This window comes from Bombina bombina, chromosome 3 (genome assembly GCF_027579735.1).
Source record: "Bombina bombina isolate aBomBom1 chromosome 3, aBomBom1.pri, whole genome shotgun sequence".
In the NCBI taxonomy this organism is placed as follows: domain Eukaryota; kingdom Metazoa; phylum Chordata; class Amphibia; order Anura; family Bombinatoridae; genus Bombina; species Bombina bombina.
The window spans coordinates 793761635-793788488 of NC_069501.1; the positions used below are offsets into that span (position 1 = coordinate 793761635).

A 26854-nucleotide genomic window follows, 5' to 3' on the forward strand; every position below is an offset into this window, starting at 1 on the left:
GTTCGTGGCCAGAGGCCGTGTGGTATAGCGGTGCACCGGGGGTTGGTAACTGGCAGCTGCTGGGGTGACTGGGGGTCTGTACTCCACTCTAGCAGGGGGCTTAGTGGTAGCAGTGTCCAGTTTGCGGGCATCCGTATACTCATCTGCCAAGCGAGCCGCTTCATGCAGGGTGGAGGGTTTACGGTCCCGAACCCACTCTCGAACTCCTGCGGGTAACTTGTCGAAGCAATGTTCCAACAGGAATAGCTGCAGCACCTCTTCCCCAGACACGGCTTGGCACCCCGCTATCCAGTGAGCTGCTGTGCGGTGCACCTTACATGCCCACTCAAGGTAGGAATCTCCAGCTAATTTAACAGTGTCTCTGAACCGCCTCCGGTATGCCTCCGGTGTAACCGCATACCTGGAGAGCAGAGCCTCTTTTACAGTATTATAATCCCCGACTTCCTCATCTGGAATGGCCCGAAAAGCCTCACTGGCCCGGCCGGATAATTTTCCGGATAATATCATGACCCAGTCCTCTGCGGGTACCTTGTGTAGTGCACATTGCCTCTCAAAATCCGCAAGGTACCCATCAATCTCTCCTTCTGTTTCCAGGAAGTTTTTAAAAGCTGCAAAATTTACTTTTCTCTTTTCCACTGGGGTTGCTGTGACTTGGGCTGCTGCAGCGCCGCTTTGGCGAAGTAGGTTGGCCTCCACAGCTGCTATGACCCGGTCGATAATTTCCGCAGATGGGTTGGGGCCATAATATGCCAGTCTTATTTTAACCGCCCGATCAAAGCTTGCTTCTTCAGGGGTTCTGTCTGCTATGCTGGGCCCATTGGTTCCTTCTGTCCCTGGTACTCTTTCCATCTTAGTCAGTATTGTAATAATCCCCCTCTTCCTGAGGTTACTGGCTTGTGTAGTTGCTCTTCTGGGCGATAAGGTTCATTCCGTCGCTTGCCACCAATGTTACGGTACCAACAGTGTACCAAGGTTAATATCAGATGAACAATGTCCTGCATAGGGAATCAGCAATTCACAACCCAGCCAGTTTTCAGATTTAAAACAGAATGACATTTATTAAAGGCTAGATGCCTAGTATTTATACAGGTTTGACCCCAGATGGGGGGGTTGAAAGACTCTTGTACATTAGATAAAAAGGGGAAGACGCCCTTTTATGAAACAGTAGAATTACATTACTTACATACTTTACTTAGGCAGATAACAACTTAAACACATTTGGCTTGTCTTATCACCTAGCGTCTGCTCTCTGAGGGTGATTAAACAATGGCCTGTTTATTACTTAAATGTAATTATAGCACACAATAGCTGAGGCCAGAAAACCTGTCTTTAGAAATTAGATTCTTAGCTAAACACAATTAACTCCTTCAGTCCTGACAGAAGGGTCTGTCACATATATATGTATGTATGTATTATATAAAAGACCTTTACATGGATCCAAAATGTGCAACTGGCTCATCAGTTTTCTGGATGCATGATTTGTGAAGTTCTATATTAAAGTGACATTTTAATGGACATTGGAACATTAAAATTAAAGGAACGTTTTACTATATCCTTGAGGCCAGAATGTTTATTGTAAAAACTCACTTTCTTTCTTAAGACACGGTGAGTCCACGGATCATCAATTGCTGTTGAGAATATCACTCCTGGCAAGCGGGAGGAGGCAAAGAGCACTTCCCTTCCCACAACCCCCAGTCATTCTTCTTGCCTTAGTGCAAGGAGAAGGTGAAGTTTAGGTGTTTGATCAAGAATTGTTCTATTAAGATTTTTTTTGTTTAATTTGGAAGCCTGAGCAGGCTTGTTCTGATCTTTCCCGACATTTGGGTTTAGCTGTACTCCACGTTAGTCTCTTCAGTAGGGCTGTGGTAGCTTTTAAGCAGTTAAGAACTTGTGGGGTGGGGCTCACTGTGAATTTCCTGACAGATTTCTGCCCTCTCTCAGAATGCCAGAGTAGGCTTACTCTGTTCATTTTTTCTGCTGTGATGCTCCGATTCTTCTGCAGATCGGAAGTCTTCTAAGATTGATTGTTCCGTGTCAGGAGGAGCAGGTAGGCACCTCGGCTTAATGTTGAGGTATAGAGAGTGCCAGGAGGTTTATTTCAACATATTTATATTTATCCTCTGTTCTGTTTAGACTAACACTTTTGTTAACACTCTCCCTTAAAGAGACAGTAAAAGTTTTTGTCAAATAGAAATTTTAAAAAAAAATTCTTTTTTTTCTTCTTGAGAAACTGTGCTTTAAATTCCTGTGCAAGATGGACCTGGAGTCTAGCCCTACTTTTGAGTGCAAACTTTTTTTATATTCCCAAGTAGAACCCCCTTTGCCTTGTTGCAGTTCTTGTATTGAGAGAACTCTTATGTATAATGACAAAATATTTGATGCTGAGCCACCATTCCCTCATGATGATGCTGTACAGGCACTGTCACATCCTCTTCCCATAGCGTCCCAATCTGTTGTAACGTCACATGCGGTTCCTCTCAATCTCTGGATGGAGTGTTTTTAAAAGCAGAGATTGCGGCCCAGATATCCTCTGGGGTATCTGAGGTGCTGGCAGCCATTGCCATGCTGCAGGGGAAGAGTAAGAGGAAAACTATAGAATCAGATAAGGTATCAGATCCTATTCAGGCTGACCGGATTCCTCTTTCACAGATCGGAGAAGGAAGATACTTCGGTAACCTCTGAGGGTGAAATTTCAGATTCGGACAGTGTTATTCCTTCTTCTGATGCTGAAGTGGTTTCCTTCAGATTCAAGCTTGAGCACCTCTGTGTTTTGCTAAAGGAGGTTTTCTTCTTAAACGGGAAGAGTCTACAGCTGCATTCATTACTTTTGAGAATTCAGAACCTGGCCACCAGGAGGAGGCAAAGACACCCCAGCCAAAGGCTTGAAATACCTCCCCCACTTCCCTCATCCCTCAATCATTCTTTGCCTTTTGTCACAGGAGGTTGGCAGAGAAGTGTCAGAAGCTTGAGATAGTCTCTTATGAGGGTAGTACTCTTCGAAATGGGACAGGAAATGTAAGTAATACTGTCAGCCTCTCAGTGAGAGCATGGATGAAGGTTAGAGTCCGGAGATGCAGGGAGATTCTTTCTGGGAAACCATCCCGACTCATATTAACAGCTCCTTGGGCAATTAGTGTTGACGAGTTTCGCTGGCTGCCTTTATTCACTCAAGTCCATGTCAGAAGCGAGGCTATCTGTCACACTTGAAGGGTCGTGTTTCTGTTCCACAATGTAGATTCCGGTAAGATCGTTTCATTTTACTTCATTATGTGGACTTGATGTTAACGAGAAGGTAGGGTCCCAGTGGGACTCTTTTTATTTTAAAATAGGAATAATGGGTTAATATCTCCTGAGGGGGGTTATTGAACAGTGGGGACTTTAATCATGTTTGTTATGTCGTTCTATCTGCTGATGTGTAGTAATACTTTAGGCTCATGGCTTTTCGGAACATTACGGCCTTATCTATTGGCGGGTGCGGTTACGTTGTTTTTCACTTCCGTATGTTGACTGTGTGGCGACAGAGAGAGTTTGCTCGTTCGTTGTCTGGTTCACAGGAAGTTGTGAGTGCCCCAGCCATTGGGGGTGTAAAAGAGGTGCCAGTTAGTGTTTGTCATTTTTGTAATCCCAAGATGGAGGATTCTGATTTTTTAGACTCGGATGTCTCTGATGCGGAGAATAACACTTGGGATGAATCTGAAATGGCCCAGGTTATCCATGCCCATCAGTTGTGTTCCTATTGCCATTCCAGAGTACTCTCTTCTCCCAATTTAGGGTCCTCAGAGTGCGTTGCGACATCCGCCCCCGAGGATTCTGGATCCTGTGAGGCGCCTGTCCCAGAACTTTCTTTTGCTACGCAAGCAGGTGTCCCTATGGCCTTTACTCCTTCTCCGGAAGGTGGCTTGTTTCCTCCAGAGGTTACGGCACGGTTCCGCATGGCCATATCTATGGCGCTGGCTATTTTGTATCTCCCAAGTGAAATATTTTTAAGATACTGTCCGTGTTCTGTCAACCAGGGCCCATTGGGCGCGGGATCGCCCGATTCAGTTCGGCCTCCTGGGGAAGCAGGGGTCTCTGAGGCTTCAGGGGCCCCAACCTTGGGGTCGGAGACGTTTGTCGATCCGGTAAGGGATAATTTTGCCTTCCGTTATAGGTTGGCACGTCTTCGCGTCCTACTAAGGCATGTTTTGGCATTGCTAGAAGATCCCAGTCCTAGTTGGCCAAGGGATTCGAGGCCTTAGATGCCGGATGGCAACCTGGATAGGCGTTTGGGGATGAAGCTAATCTCCTTGACGTCTCTGTTTCTTTTATGTATCGGTTCCAGTTCTGAGCTTGGGTGAAGGGGGCCTCTGATCGGCTGCTCTGGTTGGCATACCCTTTTCCATTGGGCGTTCCCCCATGGGTTTTATTTTCGATCCAGACAGAATCTATTTGATTTGTTTTGTATAAACTCACGTCTGATATGACTTTCGTTTGGGAACGTTCTGTCACTGGAACCGATACTTGTGATTTTGTGGTCGCATGGGCACTTCCTCGGAAGTTGTGCACTTTGGTTAAGACTGAGGTTTTGTTTTTCTAGTTCATATTATCTAACCTTCGGGTCAATTTTTCTTGGACCTTAGACAGGTACTGGAGTGTTCTTGTACCAGACAGGTACTGGTCGGGTGCTGTCTACTGTTTCTTAGGTTCATGTCACCCTCATGGTGCTGATTAGCCTGTCGGCTTAAAGAAGAAGAAAAGAAAACAGAAAAAAAGTCTCTTAAGTCCTAGTGTTATAGACTCTGGGCTTGGATCCTACAGCGAACTATGGGGTCTGGGGTGTAGATCCAATGCTTCTGGTAGGAAGGTTGTGAGCTCCGATATCAGTTTTTTTTTTTTCTTGCAATATTGCTTGGGATGCATGACCGAGTTTTTCAGATGTCATTGTGGTTCCTAGGGTCCCTGGGGACTCGGAACCTGGGGACTCTTCACTTGAGGTTTCTCCGGGTGACGACTCTTTTATAGTTTAGTTGCATTCCTTTTGCGATGGCGATGTTTCCTTCCCTCCCGTCTTGGGTTGGGTCATTTGTTCTGGAATAGTGGAGCATTTTCTCTTTTTCTCAGTGTTTCGTTTGCTCTGGTACGTGGAGTGCAGGGGTCACCCTGCCGTTCTACCAGGAGCTGCGAGGTTCCCGTTATTATTCCATTTCTAGGATGTCGGAAGACCAATCCTCCATACTATGGTCTTTAGACTCTCGGTGCTATCCGTCAATCTTATTGCAGATCTTGCCCTTCGTGCTTGACGGTAGGAGGTCTGGGGTCAGTTACAGTCTTTTCGCCTGCCTGGGGTCAGGAAGCTGACCATTTATACTTTCCAGCTTGTGTGTCAGGTCATTAGGCCTGTCTTCATGGATTTCCTTGTGGGCCAAGGGTACTTGGCCCTTTCCTAAACCAGTCGAGAGTTTTTTCAGACTCTTGGGTTTGTGGATGTTGCTAGGTACTTTACATCTAAGGACTTTAGATGGCGGAAGGCTCTATCTGGGTGCGCTCCTAACCATAGGAGGCAGTTTATGGGATCCTCAGGGGATTTAGATCTTCAGATCGGCTCTGTTTTTTCGAGGACTCCGGCTTAGGACCATGTCTTTTGCCTGGAACGGATTTGGATGGTTCTGCTTAACCTTAGGGTTTGGTTCTCCAGCGTGTCCCTTTGGTGGGGGCAGGGGTTTTCTGATATTTCTATATATGTATACATATATATTTATGTGTATATATTCTGTAAATATATATATATATATATATGTCTGTAAATATATATATATATATATATATATATATATAGTTATTTACAGATATATACCATATTACTTGGAGTATAGGCCGCACCTGATTATAAGCTGCACCCTTAAAGTTTGGTGGCATTTTAAAGAAATGGATTTAGTAGTAATGAGTGCAGACCTTGCTTGAATCAAACGTTCTTACTGAAAGGAGAAGGAATATTCCTAACAAATTAAAGCTGCTACTTTTTTCTGTTTTTTTTCTTCTGAGGTTTAGCAGGTATTAAAAGGACATTCAAGTCCAAAAAAAATGTTCATGATTTAAATAGGGAATGTAATTTTAAACAACTTTCCAAATTACTTTTATCACCAGTTTTGCTTTGTTCTCTTGGTATTCTTAGTTGAAAGCTAATTCTAGAAGGTTCATATGCTAATTTCTTAGACCTTGAAGACTGCCTCTAATCTGAATGCATTTTGACCACTAGAGGGCATTAGTTCACGTGTTTCATATAGATACCATTGAGCTCATGCGCGTGAAGTTACCCTGGAGTGAACACTGATTAGCTAAAATGCAAGTCTGTCAAAAGAACTGAAATAAGGGGGCAGTTTGCAGAGGCTTAGATACACTTTTGACCTCTGTGATTACCTTGTATTTCTATAACAGTGTTGGTTATGCAAAACTGGGGAATGGTTAATAAAGGGATTATCTTTCTTTTTATACAAAAAAAATGCTGGTGTTGACTGTCCCTTTAAGTGTTCTGGGGGGGGGGGGGGGGGAGGTGTTTTGAGCAGTATATTTGTGGATCACTGACACCATGCGGGAATGCAGTTTCTGTTCTCAGCAGCAGCGATCAAACAATTCTGCTGAGGAAGCTGCTGGAAGCTCTAACAAATCAGCAATAAATTACCGTAATAGTATACAAAAATATCAGTTTCTAACCAGACAACTGCAAAGCAATATGTTCCGGCTGACCATATTGCTGCTTTAAAAAGGGACACATATAACAAATACATATTTCAGGGCTGTTTAAAGAAATGTTTTGAATAATGTTCCATTATAAGTACCCTGATATATGTATTTATCATATGTGTCCCTTTTTAAAGGGGCGATATGGTCAGCCTAAGCATAAGTGACTCCTACACTGCAGCTCACATGAGACATTATGTGCTCCACCCACTTCCTCCCTCCTCATTCAGAAGCCTGTGAGCAGCACTTCCTTGTTGCATGCGCACAGGGAGGACTTTTACACTTATAATAATTAAAAAAAAACACATTATAAATAAGTAAATAAAAATGAATATCTTCTGAATACACTCCTGCTTGAGAGAAAGGTACCACCAGTCCGTCCTCAGCTGGCCACCTCCCTCTCAGCAGGATAAGAAAACAGGTAAGTGGAAGTGAAAATAAGGCAAAGAAAACATAACCAAGATGCCGTCAATAACTTACCAATGATTGGCCGCGCCCAATTATAGATCGCACCCTGAATTTAAAGATTTAAATTAGGGTTGTGTGTATATATATATATATAACACACACACACACATTCAGACATGTACAGTATATATATGTAACTATGTTAAAGGCATTTGTCAGCTTTTTTTTTCTCTAAATCCTGAGACCTCATATCTTTGAGTCTTTATAACTTGTTTTGTGCTATATATTTTTTTTAATAATTTTGATTAGATGTTGTTATGAGTGTAGGGGTACTTTATAATGTTTTTTGACACTTTATTTTGTTTCACGAAACAGTTAACCAGAGCGTAATTTTACAGATGTGTTTAAGTAATCACGTTTACTTTCAACTTGTAATACAAGCGGAAAGCCCAACGCGTGCAAACAGCCGTAATAAACCCCTTATTGCTTCCACGTAACTGTTAATGCGCCACTTGTAATCTGGCCCTTAATGGGATGTACTGTCAAAGAGCAAAACCAGCTATTTAATATACAAAAGTATACCTAAAGGAACAATTTATCATACATGTTATACTCTGCTGTTGGTATAACAAATAATTGGAACCACATTAAGGGGAAACTAATTTTTACAGTAAGCTGTCCCTTTAAAGGGAAATAATAGTCCGACCTGAAATGTACATGGATAAAACTTATTTTTGAAGCATATGTTGATTTGCAAAAATATTTTTTATTTTATATAATTTTTACTGTGAAAAGCTGCTGAAGATGTAGTGGTAGCCCCTGCGCAAGGCATATTCCTGTGAACATACTTTCATAGCGTATAATGGAAGCATATTTTTTTCAAATTAACAAATGACAATATATTTCTGTGCAAATTTGAGCTATACTTCTGAAATGTGGGAAATCCACTAGTAATATGTGTACAGACTTAGTATTAATGCCATCTAAAAATATTTAATCCCATTACTATAGTTTATCATAGCATCTATTCTTTTCACTTTAAGAAAAAATTCAGTCAATCCGTATGTTGACGTGCTGTTTTTTTAACATTATTGCAAAATTGGGTTTTGTGAACTATACAAATAGAAATAAATAAAGTTTCATAATGAATTGTGACTTTTGATAGTTATTCTCTATTGGTTTCTTGCAGATCAGAACTATGACATTGTAACCATAGGGGCACCAGCCGCCCACTGCCAAGGGTTTAAATCTGGAGGACTTAGGAAGCATTTGCACAAATTTGAAGAAGCAAAGAAACAGTAAGTTTTGTGCAATTCCCATTTTAACTGCTACCTAATGTTTTATTTCATTTTGGGTGTTTGGGATTCTGTAATTTATAAATATACCTTAGATACATTTAAAATCGTTTAGATACATTTCTGGCTAGAAACAGAATTCAGGGATATGATTGTGTTAAATAGGTCACCTTTTTAATGGGATTAATTTAAAATAAACTGGAGCTTTTTATAAGTAAATTAAGATTTGTATAGGTTGAACTCGATGGACATCTACTATGTTACTATGTAATTTATAAATATGTTAAACAGGTTACAAAGATATTTTTTTTTATTTACACATTAAAGGGACATTAAACACTAAATACATGCTAGATAGAATGATGCATTCAAAGAAAAGATTAGTCCATGACTAACATGTAGATGTATTTTTTTTAAGTTTCATTAGTTGTTTAAAAAGTGACAAAATAAGTGTAAAGTTTTAGTGTCTATAAAACACTGGGAGCTGACATGTTGTAACTTGTGTTACCTTCTTTGCTGTGGCCAATTAGGGACAGTTATAAATAAGTCACTAGAGTGTGCAGCCAATGGTTGTGCTGGATTTAACAGTGTTCTGCACTTCCATTTCTAACAGGAACTGAAAAGCTCACAATTTCAGAATGGAATTACAGGCAAAGAGGACAAAATAAATAATGAAAGTATATTGCAGATTTGTTTTATATATACAATTTATCATTTTATATTACCATCTCAAAGTGTTTAATGTCCCTTTAAAAGAGTACATAGAATGTCAGGTGATAATGTATTTACCTTTTATAGCTAATGGATGAGGGACATACTTAAAGGGACATGAAACCCAAAAAAATGATTTCATGGTTCAGATAGAGAATACAATTTTAAACAACATTCCAATTTAATTCTATTATCTAATTTGCTTCATTCTTTAGATATCCTTTGTTGAAGAAATAGCAATGCACATGGGACAGTCAATCACATGAGGCATCTATGTGCAGCCACCAATCAGCAGCTACTGAGCCTATTTAGATATGCTTTTCAACATATTTTATTAAGAGAATGAAGCAAATTAGATAATAGAAGTACATTAGAAAGTTTTTTAAAATTGCATGCTCTTTCTAAACCATGAAAGAAACATTTTGGGTTTCATGTCCCTTTAACCCCTTAATGACCACAGCACTTTTCCATTTTCTGTCCATTTGGGACCAAGGCTATTTTTACATTTTTGCGGTGTTTGTGTTTAGCTGTAATTTTCCTCTTACTCATTTACTGTACCCACATATATTATATACCGTTTTTCTCGCCATTAAATGGACTTTCCAAAGATACCATTATTTTCATCATATCTTATAATTTACTTTAAAAAAAATTATAAAATATGAGAAAAAAATGGAAAAAAACACACTTTTTCTAACTTTGACCCCCAAAATCTGTTATACATCTGCAACCACCAAAAAACACCCATGCTAAATAGTTTCTAAATTTTGTCCTGAGTTTAGAAATACCCAATGTTTACATGTTCTTTGCTTTTTTTGTAAGTTATAGGGCCATAAATACAAGTAGCACTTTGCTATTTCCAAACCATTTTTTTTTCAAGATTAGCGCTAGTTACATTAGAACACTAATATCTTTCAGGAATCCCTGAATATCTATTGACATGTATATATTTTTTTTTAGTAAACATCCCAAAGTATTGATCTAGGCCAATTTTGGTATATTTCATGCCACCATTTCACCGCCAAATGCGATCAAATACAAAAAATCGTTTACTTTTTCACAAATTTTTTCACAAACTTTTGGTTTCTCACTGAAATTATTTACAAACAGCTTGTGCAATTATGGCATAAATGATTGTAAATTTTTCTTTGGGATCCCCTTTGTTCAGAAATAGCAGACATATATGGCTTTGGTGTTGCTTTTTGGTAATTAGAAGGATGCTAAATGCCACTGTGCACCACACGTGTATTATGCCCAGCAGTAAAGGGGTTAATTAGGGAGCATGTAGGGAGCTTTTTGGGGTAATTTTAGCTTTAGTGTAGTGTAGTAGACAACCCCAAGTAATGATCTAGGCCCATTTTGGTATATTTCATGCCACCATTTCACCGCCAATTGCGATCAAATTAAAAAAAAAGTTAAATTTTTCACAATTTTAGGTTTCTCACTGAAATCATTTACAAACAGCTTGTGCAATTATGGCACAAATTGTTCTAAATGCTTCTCTGGGATCCCCTTTGTTCAGAAATAGCAGACATATATGGCTTTGGCGTTGCTTTTTGGTACTTAGAAGGCCGCTAAATGCCGCTGCGCATCACATGTGTATTATAGCTAGCAGTGAAGGGGTTAATTAGGAAGTTTGTAGGGAGCTTGCAGGGTTAATTTTAGCTTTAGAGTAGAGATCAGCCTCCCACCTGACACATCAGACCCCCTGATCCCTCCCAAACAGCTCCCTTCCCTCCCCCACCCCACAATTGTCCCCGCCATCTTAAGTACTGGCAGCAACTCTGCCAGTACTAAAATAAAATATATATTTAGGCTTTTTGGTTTTTTTTTAAAAGCATATTTACATATGCTGCTGTGTAGGAGCCCCCCTTAGCCCCCAACCTGGCTGATCCCCCACCAAACAGCTGTCTAACCCTCCCCCTCTGCCTTAATGGCCGCCATCTTGGGTACTGGCAGCTGTCTGCCAGTACCCAGTTTATAAAAAAAACAGTTGCTTTTTAATTTTTTCCCCATTTTCTGTAGTGTAGCTCCCCTACCCACCAAAGAACAAACCCCCACCCCCTCCTAGATACCTTTGACTGTTGTTTATTTTTTTTAAATAAAAAGCTTTACACAGTCTTTTCTGTAGTGTAGCGGTTCCCACCCGCTCCCGCCCCGTGCACGCGCCCGCCCGCCGCCCGGCGTGCACGCGCGCGCGCCTGTGCGCGCCCCCATCGCCCCCGCCCCCGATCCCGCCCCCCTCTACATTACCCGGCCCATCGATGGCCGCCCACCCGCCTCCCAAGTCAGCTCCCACCCACCAACGTTACCGGCCACCGATGTCCGGTGCAGAGAGGGCCACAGAGTGGCTCTCTCTGCACCGGATGGCCATTTAAGGTTATTGCAGGATGCCTCCATATCGAGGCATCACTGCAATAACCGGAAAGCAGCTGGAAGCGAGCAGGATCGCTTCCAGCTGCTTTCCACACCGAGGACGTGCAGGGTACGTTCTCAGGCATTAACTGCCTTTTTTCTGAGGACGTACCCTGCACGTCCTCGGTCGTTAAGGGGTTAAGTTAGCATTAAAGGGACAGTCTAGTCAAAATTAAAGCTCTATAATTTAGACAGGGCATGCAATTTTATTTCCAATCTACTTTTATCATCACATTTGCTTTGTTCTCTTGGTATTCTTTGTAGAAAGCTAAACCTAGGTAGGCTCATATGCCAATTTCTAAGCCCTTAAAGTCTGCCTCTTTTCTCAGGGCATTTTGACATTTTTGAACTGCCAAACTCATTCAAATGGACACTAAAGTCAAAATAAATTCAGATAGGGCATGCAATTAAAAAAACAAAAAACTTTCCAATTGACTTTTATTATCAAATTTTGCACAGTATTTTTATGTGCACACTTTAATAGGCTCCAGCTCTTACTGAGCATGTGCAAGAAATCAATGTATACGTATATGAGTCTGTGATTCACAGATGGCTGTCACATGATACAGGGACAGGGAAATGGAAGGAATTCCTTATATTTGTCAAAAGAAAATCTACTGCCCATTTGGAATTCAAAGTATGTGGTATTGCCTTGTCTCTTTGGTATGCATTTGTTGATTATGGTATTTAGTAGGAATTGTATTGCAGCCCACACTGCCATTTAAATGGTTAATCAGTGCTAGAATAGTAACTCGGTTATACATTAATATAGTTATTGTCACACAGAAAAGCCCTAGTCTGGTTATTTGACAAGATGAGTCACTGCGCTACTTAAATAAAAGGTTGAAGAAGAAATTAAACATACAGTATAATAGGATGTACTGTATTCTGCAAGAATGTGAATAATAAAAAAATTATTCAGAAAAAAAGAGGCTATTCATAAAAGGTTTTGAATACCGTATTCATTAAAATAAAATACCTCATTCAGAAAATAAAAAAAGGATTTGAATTATGCAGCACAGTCTGCAAGTTTCCTTTTATAGAGTTTAATAGCTTTCTCTGGGCTAACTAATATTTGGTACCTGTTTGTAGGTTTGATCTTAAAATGAGCAGATAATCTTTAACCCCATTACCCTGAATGTAGTTTGACATTCTTTATTTTTATATCCAGTTGTAGTTTTAAAGTAAGAAAATCATAACAAACACCAGGAGAAACAGACCCTTCCTATTCGGGCTAAGTTCCTGGATTGAGTTTGGAACAGTTTATAACAATAAAGCCTATAACCAAAAAGACCCATTCCTGCCAGTGACTGCCACGATTGAACATAATATATAAAACACTCCGTTTTACAATTATATACAACATGGTTCTATTTCCTTTGCGCCAATAGAACAGGGGTATAGACAAAATCTTAAAGGGACACTGAACCCAATTTTTTTCTTTAGTGATTCAGATAGAGCATGTATTCTAATTTAATCCTATTATCAAATTTTCTTCATTCTCTTGGTATGTTTATTTGAAAAGCAAGAATGCAAGTTTAGATGCCGGCCCATTTTTGGTGAACAACCTGGGTTGTCCTTGCTGATTGGACAGCACCAATAAACAAGTGCTGTCCACGGTTCTGAACCAACAATTTTCTGGCTCCTTAGCATAGATGCCTTCTTTTTCAAATAAAGATAGCAAGAGAACGAAGAAAAATGATAAATTAGAAAGTTGCTTAAAATTTCACGCTCTATCTGAATCATGAAAGAAAAAAATTGGGGTTCAGCATCCCTTTAAAGGGACAGGAAATACCAAATTTTATAGATAGAGCGTGCAGTTTTATAGATAGAGCGTGCAGTTTTAAACAACTTTCCAATTTACTTTTTTTTTTTAAATGATTTTGTTCTTTTGGTATAATTTGTTGAAAAGCATACCTAGGTAGGCTCAGGAGCAGCAAAGCACTACTGGAAAGCTAGCTGCTGATTGGTGGCTGAATGTAAATGCCTCTTTATTTGTTCATCTGATGTTTTCAGCTAGCTCCCAGTAGAGCGTTGCTGCTACTTGAACAAAAGATATCAAGAGAATGAAGCAAGTTTGATAACAGAAGTAAATTGAAAAGCTGTTTAAAATCACATGCACTGTCTGAATGCAAAAAGACAAATTTTGGATCTCATGTCCCTTTAGGTGAGGGGTGTCAAACTGGCATTATTTGCAAAGAATTGATTAGTGTCCCCAAAGAATATAACATTAAATTCACAAACAAAGCAATGGCAAGATATGTAGGTAATGTGCTGCCTGTGTGAGTTGCACTTGTATGGAACATGGCCCGCAACTCAAATTCATTTGACATCCCTGCTTTAGGGGAACATGCCAAAAATTTGACAGTGACGTTTTTTTTTTCTAGTCACAAATTACATGATGAGCTAAAAACCAGCGTACAGTCAACATTTTTTCTAAATATATATTTAGAGCTGACAGTGTTTAAATATGACAAGGTGTGTGGGTGAGGCAGACAATATAATACATCATATACAGCTGCAGTTTTGTAAAGAGGCCCAGGCTAATCATTCCATGAATCATTGTATTTTTTAATCTGCGTGTGATTCAGACAGAATGACTACCATAATTAATATCAGCATTATAAAGTAATACACATATTTGCTTTTTTGGAGATATATACATACAAGCTTAACATGTCGTCCAGACGTAATATCCTTAAAACTAATATAACATTTAAAATATATTATTTGTCCCGTTTTTAAAACCTTCATAGAGCAATTATGAAATTTGAATGAAATGACATTATACAATGTTTAATATAAAGTCAATGCTGTCAATGTGTTACATATTGCAGTACTTACTAAACTTGATCAGTCTTTCACCCTGCAGTGGTAGTGGGTAATATTTTGTATCTGTCCAGTACCAAAGAGAACTTGATGTAGTAATGTGCTTGCAAGGTATATGTTACACTATGTTGGTTGTGGGATGCGGTTAGCCTTTGTATAAAAACATTCTATTTGTCTCACACTTTCTAGTGGGTCTGAAAAGCAAATTACTAAATGCTACAAAGTGCCTGCATTAGCCATGTGACTGTTTACTGAGCACAAACCGTTTAAACAAGCAAAGCTAAAATATAAAGCATGCAGCAAATTATTCTCATTTTAGTATTAGAATACAGACATGAAACCTCAAGGACAACTAATATTAGCATGTCTGTTTTCTTAATATTGCTTTTTTTTTTATAAAGCTCACCATTAAAGTCTAAGCAAGTATTTTTCATACATGGTTTAAAAGGTTTAGGATTAGAAAATGACCTACATTGTTACTCTGATTTGCTTTTGGGTTAAATACTCGTTCACTTTTTTTTCCAAAACATAATCTGCATAAGCTACATTGTTTCTGCTTCCTTAAAGTGAATGTAAATTTTGATGCTTAAGTGCCCATTTTTAAAAAAATTCGATTAAAAACAGGGGCACTTTAATTAATCAAAATTTACATTTCACTCCTGTTGTGAAAAAAAACGTACCTTTTAATCTTCACAGCAGCTCCAGCTTCCTCCAGTAGTCACAAGCCATTTCTGATATCAGAAATGATGGATAGGTCACCCTCCAATCACAGCTTCCCCCCCGGGGGAATCAGTGTCTGATTCAACGCCGTGATTGGAGGAAGCCAGATTCCTCATTTTAGACCCAGGAAAAGGCTTTGCGACAGGCGGAGGAAGCTGGAGCTGCTGTGAAGATTAAAAGGTAAGTTTTTTTTCACAACAGGAGTGAAATGTAAATTTTGATGAATTAAATTTTAAAAACCGGGCACTTTAGCATTAAAATTTACATTCACTTTAATTTGGAATGCAAAAATACAATATGCAATGTAGGTCATTTTCTGTGTCATTTCAGTCCATTAGACAAGCAACCATTTGAGTTAATTTAGCCACCCAAATTCCGCACACCTATGCAGAAGCTGACTATGGGTTAGATTACATGTGGATCACTAACTGTTGCGTGTGAGCGATAATGGGTTAATCATGGCTCTTTGCGCGCATCAGAAGTAGCGCTTGTATTACAAGTTGAAAGTAAACGCGTTCGCTTAAGTGCATTTGAATTTAACATGTATCACGTTAGTGCGACTTCAGAGCTCTGGTAAACTGTTATGCAAGACTAAAAAGTTGCACAAAAAACATAAAAAATATATTTAACAGTACAGTTACACTGATAATAACACTAATAAAAATTATTTTTAAAAAAATGCATTAAAAAAAGGCATGCAAAGGGCTAAATATGTATATGATGTATATGTGTGTGTGTATGTATGACAATAATTTAGCGGTTGTCACGGTGGTCCGTTTTGCTTTATGTAGCGGGATTATGTGGATTGAGATGCATAGGTCAATGCACCAGTATCCTGCATATGTATATCCAACCGCTGGGAAGAACTTGTTCCGTGATATCTAACCGTTAGTGCTGGGTCTCCTCCGTCTAGGGCTAAGAATAAATAGAAAATATTCTTCCTTGTGAAGAACATTGGAATGTGAAATAATATTTCATGTTGGGTTTAGCGCTCTTGAATATACATGGTCGGGTTGGTGTGCGAGTTATGGCTTATTTATTTTTTTTATTATTTTTTTTATTATTTTTTTTTTGCTCTCCATTGACTTCTATAGGAGAAGAAGTTAACACAGTTGCAATATTTTTTACTTTCAACTTGTAATACGAGCACAACCCGACTCACCCAAAAAGTCCTCGTCTAGCTGAGTTAACGAGATAGCGATAGTTAGCACACCACTGGTAATCTAGCACTATATACAGCCACATAAAACCTGCAAGATAATTTATTCAGTAATGATGATGAATGCTTAATGTGGTTGAGTACATACTTTTTGTTTAACCAATAATACCAATAAATAATGTTCAATTAACATTTTCATAGAATTTTGGGTAATTTATATATTTTAAAATTTTATAAAAGGCTAAACACATCATAAATACAATAAATGATCATTCTCATTCATTAACGGATTTAAGTTGTAAACAATACAATTCATAGTATAAACGTGTACATTAGCTTTTAATTTATGTTTCTTAATATGTGAGCATGCGCTAACTTAGCCGAAAGAGACTCCATTCTAAATAATCCAAAATAGGTTTCCAACTGGTCCATACTATAGAAATAGACAAGTCCAACAAATCCTCTGAAAAGCTGCTTGAAAATTGTTTTCCCAATACCACTCCACTGTATTGGTGACATTTACATGGTACAAAACCATTCGAAGCATAGGATAACTGTGATTTTCTAATGGTGTTTTCTAATGGATTGGAATGGCCTTATGCAAAGCACTTTCTACCGAAAAAGGAAAAGAATATTGCAAAGCCTTCATACTATATTTTTTATTTTTTAATGAACTGATTATAGCAATTCATTGTGGCACTGACGATTTATAGTAATATATTGTTGTATTGATTTTTTTCTTGTAGCAGTTTTGAGGAAAGTTGGTGAGTTTTTAATGTTTTGCAGCATCCTGAAGATGTGTGCTTGTGCTGTTTAACACACATTTTGTTTGGCATAATTTTGCGTGTTTTATTTCATTCATTTTTTGCATACGTGATTTCCCATTTCATGCTTTGTAGTACTTTGCTTTTATGTTTGCCTTCAGGTTTTGAACTCAAAATGCAAGCGCATCTCATGCTCACGATAAATCAACTGACAATATGATGTAAAACAAAGTATTTTGTGCGTGTGTATGCATGTAAAAGCTTAAATTGCTAACCAATAATTACATTTCCTCACTCTCAATCTGCTAGAAGATATTATCAATGTAGTATTTTTCCATGGGAGATATGCTTATCCCTATTTTGCTGATGCTGTTTCAGTGACACACAGGACCTATTAACATCAACATTTTTCTTTCCAATGGAAGGGAGAGTCCACGACTTCATTCATTACTGTTGGGAATATCAACACCTGGCCACCAGGAGGAGGCAAAGACACCCCAGCCAAAGGCTATACATATCCCTCCCACTTCCCCTATCCCCCCAGTCATTCTTTGCCTTTCGTCACTATAGGGCTCTCCACCCCGATGTGTTCTCAGAGATAACTCTCAGATTGGAGGTTCCGGAGATAGACCTCATGACTTCTCGTCTCAATACCAAGCTACCCAGATACGGGTCGAGAATGAGGGATCCTCAAGTGAAATTGGTAGACGCATTAGCGGTTCCATTGAGGTTCAATTTCATATATCTTTTTCCTCCATTGGCCCTTCTTCCTCGAGTAGTGACTCGCAACAAGCAGGAGCACGCTCCGCTGATTCTAATAGTTCCTTTGTGGCCACGAAGGACTTGGTTTGCGGATCTAATAAGAATGTCCTCCTACCCTCTGTGGAGGTTACCTTGTCGTTGCGGACCTTCTGACTCAGGGTCCTTTCCTACATCAAAATCTCAATTCTCTGAGACTGACTGCGTGGAAAGAAATTGATCCTTTAGTCTTATCCAAGAGAGGTTTTTTGAAAAGTGTGATAGAAACTTTAATCCAGGCTTGCAAGCTGGTCACTCGCCGTATTTACCACAAAGTATGGCGAATGCAGTCTACCATGGCATAAGGTGAAGGTTACACAAATTCTTTCCTTTCTCCAAGATAGTTTGTAAAAGGGTTTATCCGCCAGTCCTCTGAAGGATCAGATCTCGGCACAAAAGATTTGCAGATCTTCCAGATGTACAGTCCTTTGTTCAGGCTCTGGCTAGAATCAGGCCTGTGTTTAAACCTGTTGCTCCTCCTCGGATCCTTAACCTTGTTCTTCGTGTTTTGCAGCAGGCTCCGTTTGAAACTATCCATTCTGTTGATCTTAAGCTTCTATCCTGGTAGGTTTTGATTTTGTTGGCTATTGCCTCAGCTCACAGAGTCTCTGAGATTTCTGCTTTACAGTGTGATCCGCCTTACCTTATTGTCCATGCTGTTAAAGTGGTTTTAAGTACTAAGTTAGGTTTCCTACCTAAGGTAGTCTCGAAACACATCAATCAGGAAATTGTTGTTCCTTCCCTTTGTCCTAATCCTCCTTCCTCGAGGGAACGTTTGATCCACAATCTGGACATTGTACGTGCCTTAAAATTCTATATTCAGACTTGTAAGAATTTCAGGCAATCCTCTTCCTTGTTTGTGTTATACTCTGGTAAGCGCAGGGGTCAGAAGGCCACTGTGACTTCATTATCTTTCTGACTGAGAAGTATCATCCGTTTGGCTTATGAGACGGCTGGACAACAGCCTCCTAAGAGGATAATGGCTCATTCCACTAGAGAAGTTTCTTCTTCCTGGGCTTTCAAAAATGAAGCTTCTATGGTCAGATTTTTAAGGCAGCTACCTGGTCCTCCTTACATACTTTTTCAAAGTTCTATAAATTTGATGTTTTTGCTTCTGAGTAGGCAGCTTTTGGGAGAAAAGTGCTACAGGCTGTGGTGCCTTCAGATTAGAGTCCGCCTTTCCTTTTTTTCCCTCCTGTTTTATTCATTCTGGGTCCTCTGGAGCTTGGGTATTGGTTCCCAACAGTAATGAATGAAGTTGTGGACTCTCCCTGCCTTTGGAAAGAAAGCAAAATGTTTGCTAACCAGATAATTTCCTTTCTTTCCTGGCAGCTTCCCTGTTATTTTTTCTTTTGGCACCTCTATACGCTAATGTTTCTCTTGCTTTTCCTTGTACCCTCGACCAAATGACTGGGGGGGTAGGGGAAGTGGGAGGGATATTTATAGCCTTTGGCTGGGTGTCTTTACCTCCTTCTTGTGGCCAAGTGTTGATATTCACAACAGTAATGAATGAAGTTGTGGACTCTTTCTTTTTTCTTTTCTTTTTTTTTCTTAAAACTTTGCCACAACAATATTTTGAGTGAGTCATGAATTGTAGGAAATAGCTTATCATGCTCATGAGACTAAAGGCAGCTACCTACAGTGTATGTGGAAGCACTGAGTGCCTATTTCTTTTGTTACCATAGAAAAATATGAGGGCAGCAAAAGGATGTAAATTATACATTATTTGCATTCTCTACGTAAGTTAAACAGAGACACTGTAATTTGGTATTTGTTTTAAGATGTGCTACTCAGATGGCAAAGTCTCATTTTTGCTGAATGGTTAGATATGGATAAATATTGTTCATAGTTGACTTTATTTGCAATTTACATCTTTTTAATATAACATAATTTTGTGACCAGCATATATTTAGTCCAGACTGGAATATGTCCCACTGTCTTGGGTGCATTTCTTAAAAATAATGATATTCTATAGTTTAGATTTGATTCTCACAGTTCCATATAAACATTTTCTATGGAGTTAAGTATGTTGTTCTGTTTTTTGGAAAGTTTAAGAAGAACGTGTCACGATTGCTGCTATATCCATGTGAGGGAACAACTTATTCCGTAGGACTGACACTGCAGGCAATTCTTCCTTCATTCTTTATGCCCTACCCATAGTTTCATATTCAATACAGAGCCAAGAGGGTGTGCGAGAATACTGGATTTATATCTACTGATAAATTCTGTTTTTTCATACTCACAGAGCAATTATACACCATTTATTTTTTGATTGGTGTGTTCCTCAGAGACGCAGTGAGGGTCGATCATTTCACTGTTTGCCCAAATTATTTCTTGGTATACAGTGGGGCAAAAAAGTATTTAGTCAGCCACCAATTGTGCAAGTTCTCCCACTTAAGAAGATGAGAGAGGCCTTTAATTTTCATCATAGGTATACCTCAACTATGAGAGACAAAATGTGGAAACAAATCCCGACAATCACATTGTCTGATTTGGAAAGAATTTATTTACATATTATGGTGAAAAATAAGTATTTGGTCAATATCAAAAGATCATCTCATAACTTTGTTATATATCATTTGTTGGCAATGACAGAGGTCAAACGTTTTCTGTAAGTCTTCACAAGGTTGTCACACACTGTTACTGGTATGTTGGCCCATTCCTGCATTCAGATCTCCTCTAGAGCAGTGATGTTTTGGGGCTGTCGCTGGGCAACACGGACTTTCAACTCCCTCCAAAGGTTTTCTATGGGGTTGAGATCTGGAGACTGGCTAGGCCACTCCAGGACCTTGAAATGCTTCTTACGAAGCCACTCCTTCGTTGCCCGGGCGGTGTGCTTGGGATCATTGTCATGCTGAAAGACCCAGCCACGTTTCATCTTCAATGCCCTTGCTGATGGAAGGAGGTTTGCACTCAAAATCTCACGATACATGGCCCCATTCATTCTTTCATGTACACGGATCAGTCATCTTGTTACCTTTGCAGAGAAACAGCCCCAAAGCATGATGTTGCCACCCCCATGCTTCATAGTAGGTATGGTGTTCTTTGGTTGCAACTCAGCATTCTCTCTCCTCCAAACACGACGAGTTGTGTTTCTACCAAATAGTTCTACTTTGGTTTCATCTGACCGTATGACATTCTCCCAATCCGCTTATGGATCATCCAAATGCTCTCTAGCATACTTCAGACAGGCCCAGACATGTACTGGCTTAAGCAGGGGGACACGTCTGACACTACAGGATCTGAGTCCCTGGCGGCGTAGTGTGTTACTAATGGTAGCCTTTGATGCGTTGGTCCCAGCTCTCTGCAGGTCATTCACTAGGTCCCCCCGTGTGGTTCTGGGATGTTTGCTCACCTTTCTTGTGATCATTTTGACCCCACGGGGTGAGATCTTGCGTGGAGCCCCAGATCGAGGAAGTTTATCAGTGGTCTTGTATGTCTTCCATTTTCTAATTATTGCTCCCACAGTTGATTTCTTCACACCAAGCTGATTGCCTATTGCAGATTCAGTCTTCCCAGCCTGGTGCAGGTCTACAATTTTGTTTCTGGTGTCCTTTCGACAGCTCTTTGGTCTTCACCATAGTGGAGTTTGGAGTGTGACTGTTTGAGGTTGTGGACAGGTGTCTTTTATACTGATAACAAGTTCAAACAGGTGCCATTAATACAGGTAATGAGTGGAGGACAGAGGAGCCTCTTAAAGAAGCATATACAGGTCTGTGAGAGCCAGAAATCTTGCTTGTTTGTAGGTGACCAAATACTTTTTTTTCCACCATAATATGCAAATAAATTCTTTCCAAATCAGACAATGTGATTGTCTGGATTTGTTTCCACATTTTGTATCTCATAGTTGAGGTATACCTATGATGAAAATTACAGGCCTCTCTCATCTTCTTAAGTGGGAGAACTTGCACAATTGGTGGCTGACTAAATACTTTTTTGCTCCACTGTAGGTGTAGCCAAGTAAAATTAAATATTCTTATTTTTTAAATTAAAATAAGCCACCAGGAGGAGGCAAAGACACCCCAGCCAAAGGCTTAAATACTCCTCCCACTTCCCTCATCCCCCAGTCATTCTTTGCCTTTCATCCCAGGAGGCTGGCAGAGAAGTGTCAGAAGTTTTCGATAGTCTCTTATGGAGGGTAGTACTCTTCGGCATGGGACTAGAGTTTTAAGTAATCCTGTCAGCCTCTCAGTGAGAGCATGGGTGAAAGTTAGAGTCCAGAGATGCAGGGAGAGTCTTTCTGCAAAACCATCCCTACTCATTTTAACAGCTCCACAAGCAATCAGCGTTGACTAGTTTTGCTGCCTGCTTTTTTCTCTCAAGTCCATGGCAGAAGCAACGCTATCTGTCACACTTGAAGGGCCGTGTTCCTGTTCCACGGCGTAGATTCCAAGAAGATTGTTTGTTTACTTTCATAATGGATGTATTGTAATTTCAACTGTTTATCTGAGAGGGGTTACAACCTTTCGGGGATAACTTTAACATAGGGTCTCAGTGAGGCTCCTTTTTGTATCTAGGAATTAAGGGTTAATATCTCCTGAGGGGGATTATTGAACAGGGGGGTTTATAATCATGCTTATGTGATTCTGTCTACTACTACTGTGTAGTGTTGCTTCGGCTCATGGCTATTTTGGAAAATAATGGCATATGTCTAGTGACGCAGCCTTTTCGGTTGGGCACGCTTTTGCATGGACTGCATGGTTTACCTTGTGACTCAATTTCCGTTTTCCTGACCGCGTGTCGACGGATAAATCCTCGCTGGTGTCTGGTTCTCTGAATGCAGCAGTGTCCCACTTATGGAGGATTCTTGGAGACTGATGTCTCTGATTCAGACTCTACTTCTTGCGAAGAATATGAATTGGCCCGGGTGATACATGCCCATCAGTTATGTTCCGAATGCCGTTTTAGAGAGCTTTGTTCCTCGGGATCGGGGAATCGGGTGCCTACTGAGCCATCTGTCTCTGGGGATTCTATTAGTCATGAGACGAGTTCCCTACCATCAACTCAAACGCTACTTATCCTTTCAAGGCAGTGTGGCCTGTTCCCACAGGAGGTTACGACATGGCTCCGCATGGCCATATCTTTGGTGATGGTGCATCTGCACCTCCCGGGAGTGTGGTTACGATATTGTCTGTGTTTCATTAACCGGGGCTCGTCAGGCATGGGATCGCCTGATCCAGTTCAGCCTTCCGGGGGAGCGACTGCCCCTGAGGCCTCAGGGGGTCAAACTTTGGGGCAGGTGTTTCCTTTTGTCCTAGCGGAGGTATGTTGCGCCTTTCGTTGTAGACTGGCGCGCCTTTGTGTCCTACTAAGGCACGTTTTTGGCGTTGCTGGTGGATCCCACTCTTAATGGGTCTGGGGATTCTCAGTCTTACTCTTCGACTGGCTTGCATACATAGACATAAGGGGAGGAAGTACTCTTCTTATAGTCTTTTTTTATTTGAGTATCCTTTTCCAGTTTTGAGCTTGGAAGTCTCGAACCCCTGTTGGGCTGGTCCTGCGGGTCTGTCCGTTCTTCCTGGGCGATAACCTACGGGTTGCCTTATCTTTTATTTTCATCCGGAGAGGATGACTTTTATTTGGTCTAAAGCTCATGTTGTGGTATGATGTTTCCTTCGCGAACTTTCCTCTCTGGAATTGATACTCACGATTTTGTGGTTGCACTGTTTACAAGAGTCTTTCTGACTGTTCTTTATCCCTCCATCTTTGGGGGAGACTCTATGTGGCCTTGACAGTGCTGGGGCCCTTGGTTCAGGCTGGTCCTGACTGGGTACAAATCCTTCTGTCTTTTGATGCCTAGTTCAGACACTAGTTCAGACACATAGCACCTTTTTACGTCCTGTGAGGGCGCCTAGTGATCACAATATGATTTATGTGATTGTCTTGTTTTATTTTACAAGCGTCAACTTGCATCCTGAGAGGACTTGAGGTTCCGTGGTTGCTTAGGGGCATGGGGGATTAGTTCAGTCTTAATTCAACTTTCTATCTAGTGGGCCGGGAGTCCGTTGATATCCGCAGCAACATGCTCAGTCGTTTCCAAATTTTTTGGGAACTAGAGTGTTCCTTCCCATTGTGGGTTGGAGGCTTGGAGGATTTAGGTCCTTCATACCGCCATTCTTACGGTTTTGCCTTTCATGGTCTCTTTGGAAGTGTCCTTTTAGGACTTTTTCCTTTTAGAGGTTCTCTTTCTTTGGGTCGAGACTTTCTGGACTTCGTCCGGTTTTTCTGGTGGCTTTGGCCGCATAATTAGGAAGTGAAGGCAGTGAGGGTCTATCTTCCTTCTGGAGTTAGTCGTCTCCATTATCAGGGGCGATAGGAGGTGCTGTCTCTTTTTCCAAGCTCTTTGATGATTTTTCATTCGTCTGTGTTTTGGTCATACTAGGGGTTCATGTTTTGTGGACATGTACGCTGTTCTTATCTGTGCCCTTCCCTTTGGAGGGGATTGTTTATCTTCCTTATGAGTTGGGGTGGTTGAGTCCCCCCTTTTTCTTTCCATTCCCTGGGGACTTGTGGTTGGGGTCTTTCTGTTCCCCTGTCTATCAGACATGTCTGTCGCTTGGGCTGGTCTGGTGTTGGAGCAGGATCTGAGATCTGTTGCTCTGCTTTTTCGTCCTCAGAGCATTTGAGGTACAGTAAGCCTTTTTGAGGTTTCTCCTTTCTCCACATTCAAGATATGTGGGAAGGACTGGCGGCTCTTAGATAGCATGCGTCGTTATCCGCTCGTTAGTTTATACTTAGAAATTTGAAGGATCCTATCTTCAGCTGCTTTCTACTTGCCCTGCAAGTATTTAAGTTTCAGAGTCATTTTTAGATGACTGCAGCGTGCAGTGTTTTTGCTTCAGGTGTTGTTCGTCAGACCTATCTGAGCTTGCTGCACAAGGTTTCATTCTGAATATTTCGATATTCTTAGATACCTTTTTGCGACTTGGTAACTTGGTAAAGCCGTTCTTTACAAGTACAATCATGTTTTCTTCATGCCTTTTCTTCTTTGTGGAAGAATACGGTCTTTCTTTAGTAAGGGGTGTGTTGTTTGGAGACCGACTGCTGGGGACAGTGTCTCTTGGAGGCTGTTGACTCAGTCGAGTCTAGTTCCTGCGGTCTCTAGCAAGGCTGTGGACTATCTGTGGTCAGGGTCCTTGGGCCTTTTACTTTTCTTTTTCAAAGTAGTTCTCGGCTTTGTACGATGTTGTTGGGTAGGGGTTTTCAGGCCTGGTGCCCTCAGAATGGGCCGCCTCTTGTATCCTCCCATTTTTGCATTCAGTGTCCTCTTTAGCTTGGATATTGTTTTCCCAAAAGTAATGAATGCAGCTGTGGACTCTTTCCATTTATGAAGAAAAACTTAAATTATGCTTACCTAATCATTTTCTTGTCTTCAGATGGAAAGAGTCCACAGCTCCCCACCCGTATTTTTTTCTGTGGGGCGTCTCATATTTTTTATTCTTCTGGCACCTTTTTACCCTGTTATTTCTTCTACTGTTCCTTGTTCCTCGGCAGAATGACTGGGGGATGAGGGAAGTGGGAGGAGTATTTTATCCTTTGGCTGGGATGTCTTTGCCTCCTCCTGGTGGCCAGGTTTGTATTTCCCAAAAGTAATGAATGCAGCTGTGGACTATTTCCATCTGAAGAAAAGAAAATTATCAGGTTAGCATAATTTAAGTTTTTTAAGCAGGTCCTTTGTAACACAGAAACTAAAGAAACACCTTGGACAATATAGAATAAACCAAAAACACTGCATTACATATATTAATTCAAATGCAAATAAAAAAGTAATATGTAAACAGTGTTTGTAATACAAATAAGTATTTGAAACTCTCCAAGGATTTCACTTGTTTACATACAACAATAATAGTACTTACTAATCTAGTTACCACAATATTACCCTTTTAAAAGAATGAAAGTGTCCAATATTTGCCATTTTTGACTCATTAAGTAGTGCTGCAGAAACTGTTGGCGCTCTATAAATAAATGATAATATTGATTAATTTGGTTTCTTAGCAAAACCCATGATTCAAGTCACAATTTTATTTTGGGTAACCACAGGTTATTCATTAAGTAATCATTTTATAGTCATACCATTTGTTTTTGTGCGTGTGCACCATTTTATTTCAATTCTACTCACAAGTATGGTTGGCATAAACTATGGAACCATTCAAATCATTGTGTTTTCTCTTCCAGTACAACAGCGTGCCCACAGTCCATTGTTTACATACCTCAGGATATTATTAGGGCAAAAGAGATCATTGCACACATCAATACACTCAAAACACAAGTCAGTTATTATGCAGAACGACTTTCTAGAGCTGCCAAGGACAGATCAGCCAATGGCCTTGAGAGAACGCTTGCCATTTTGGCAGACAAGGTAAGAATGGCTGGTGTCATATTTATTTTTATGCAATGGTTGTTTACTTGTTTTGCAACGTGGTTGTTATGAATAATACACTTTAATGGACCATAAAATCTTAATAATTTAATGACTATTGCATAAGGTATTACCTTTATGCCTTTTTAAAGCCACATTCCTCATATGGCAGGCTATACTTTTGATTGCATACAGATGCTCACTGCTCAAACAGAAAAATGCTAATCAGAAAACAACGGAATGACTTAATTAGAAGCATTGTTATCATTTTTTAAATTCAAAATGCTTTATGTCTTGCCTGTTGTGAAATGTGTTCAAATAAAACATTCACTTCTAAAATATCATTAATCATTTAACAATTAAAAACAAAGAAAATGTGTTGCTAATGTAGTTGTGACCTGTGTTGATTTTTACATTAATTTGTGTGCAGACAAGACAACTTGTCACAGTGTGTGACTGCAAATTGTTAGCCAATTCAATACACGGACTCAATGCTGCTCGGCCGGACTACATTGCATCTAAAGCATCTCCCACTTCAAGTGAGGTGGACCAGGTCATGCTGAGGAATGACCAAGACACTCTGGTGGCAAGGTGGACAGGACGAAATAGCAGGTCGTCTCTTCAAGTAGACTGGCATGAAGAAGAGTGGGTATGTCATTCCCAATAGACATTTATATGT

General features: G+C 40.1%; 1 protein-coding gene across 3 annotated transcripts in view; it reads left to right on the plus strand.

The window, feature by feature from the left end:
- Positions 1 to 26854, plus strand: part of INPP4A (inositol polyphosphate-4-phosphatase type I A) — a 430069-nt gene that overhangs the window by 262179 nt on the left and 141036 nt on the right. For 2 of the 3 annotated variants that reach the window (XM_053707705.1, XM_053707706.1), the window contains exons 13-15: positions 8315 to 8423; positions 25992 to 26175; positions 26606 to 26824. In XM_053707705.1, coding sequence (XP_053563680.1) covers positions 8315 to 8423; positions 25992 to 26175; positions 26606 to 26824 — 512 coding nt within the window. Of the gene's footprint in view, positions 1 to 8314; positions 8424 to 17000; positions 17019 to 25991; positions 26176 to 26605; positions 26825 to 26854 lie in introns of all 3 variants that reach the window. The other variant, XM_053707704.1, reaches the window with a different exon arrangement.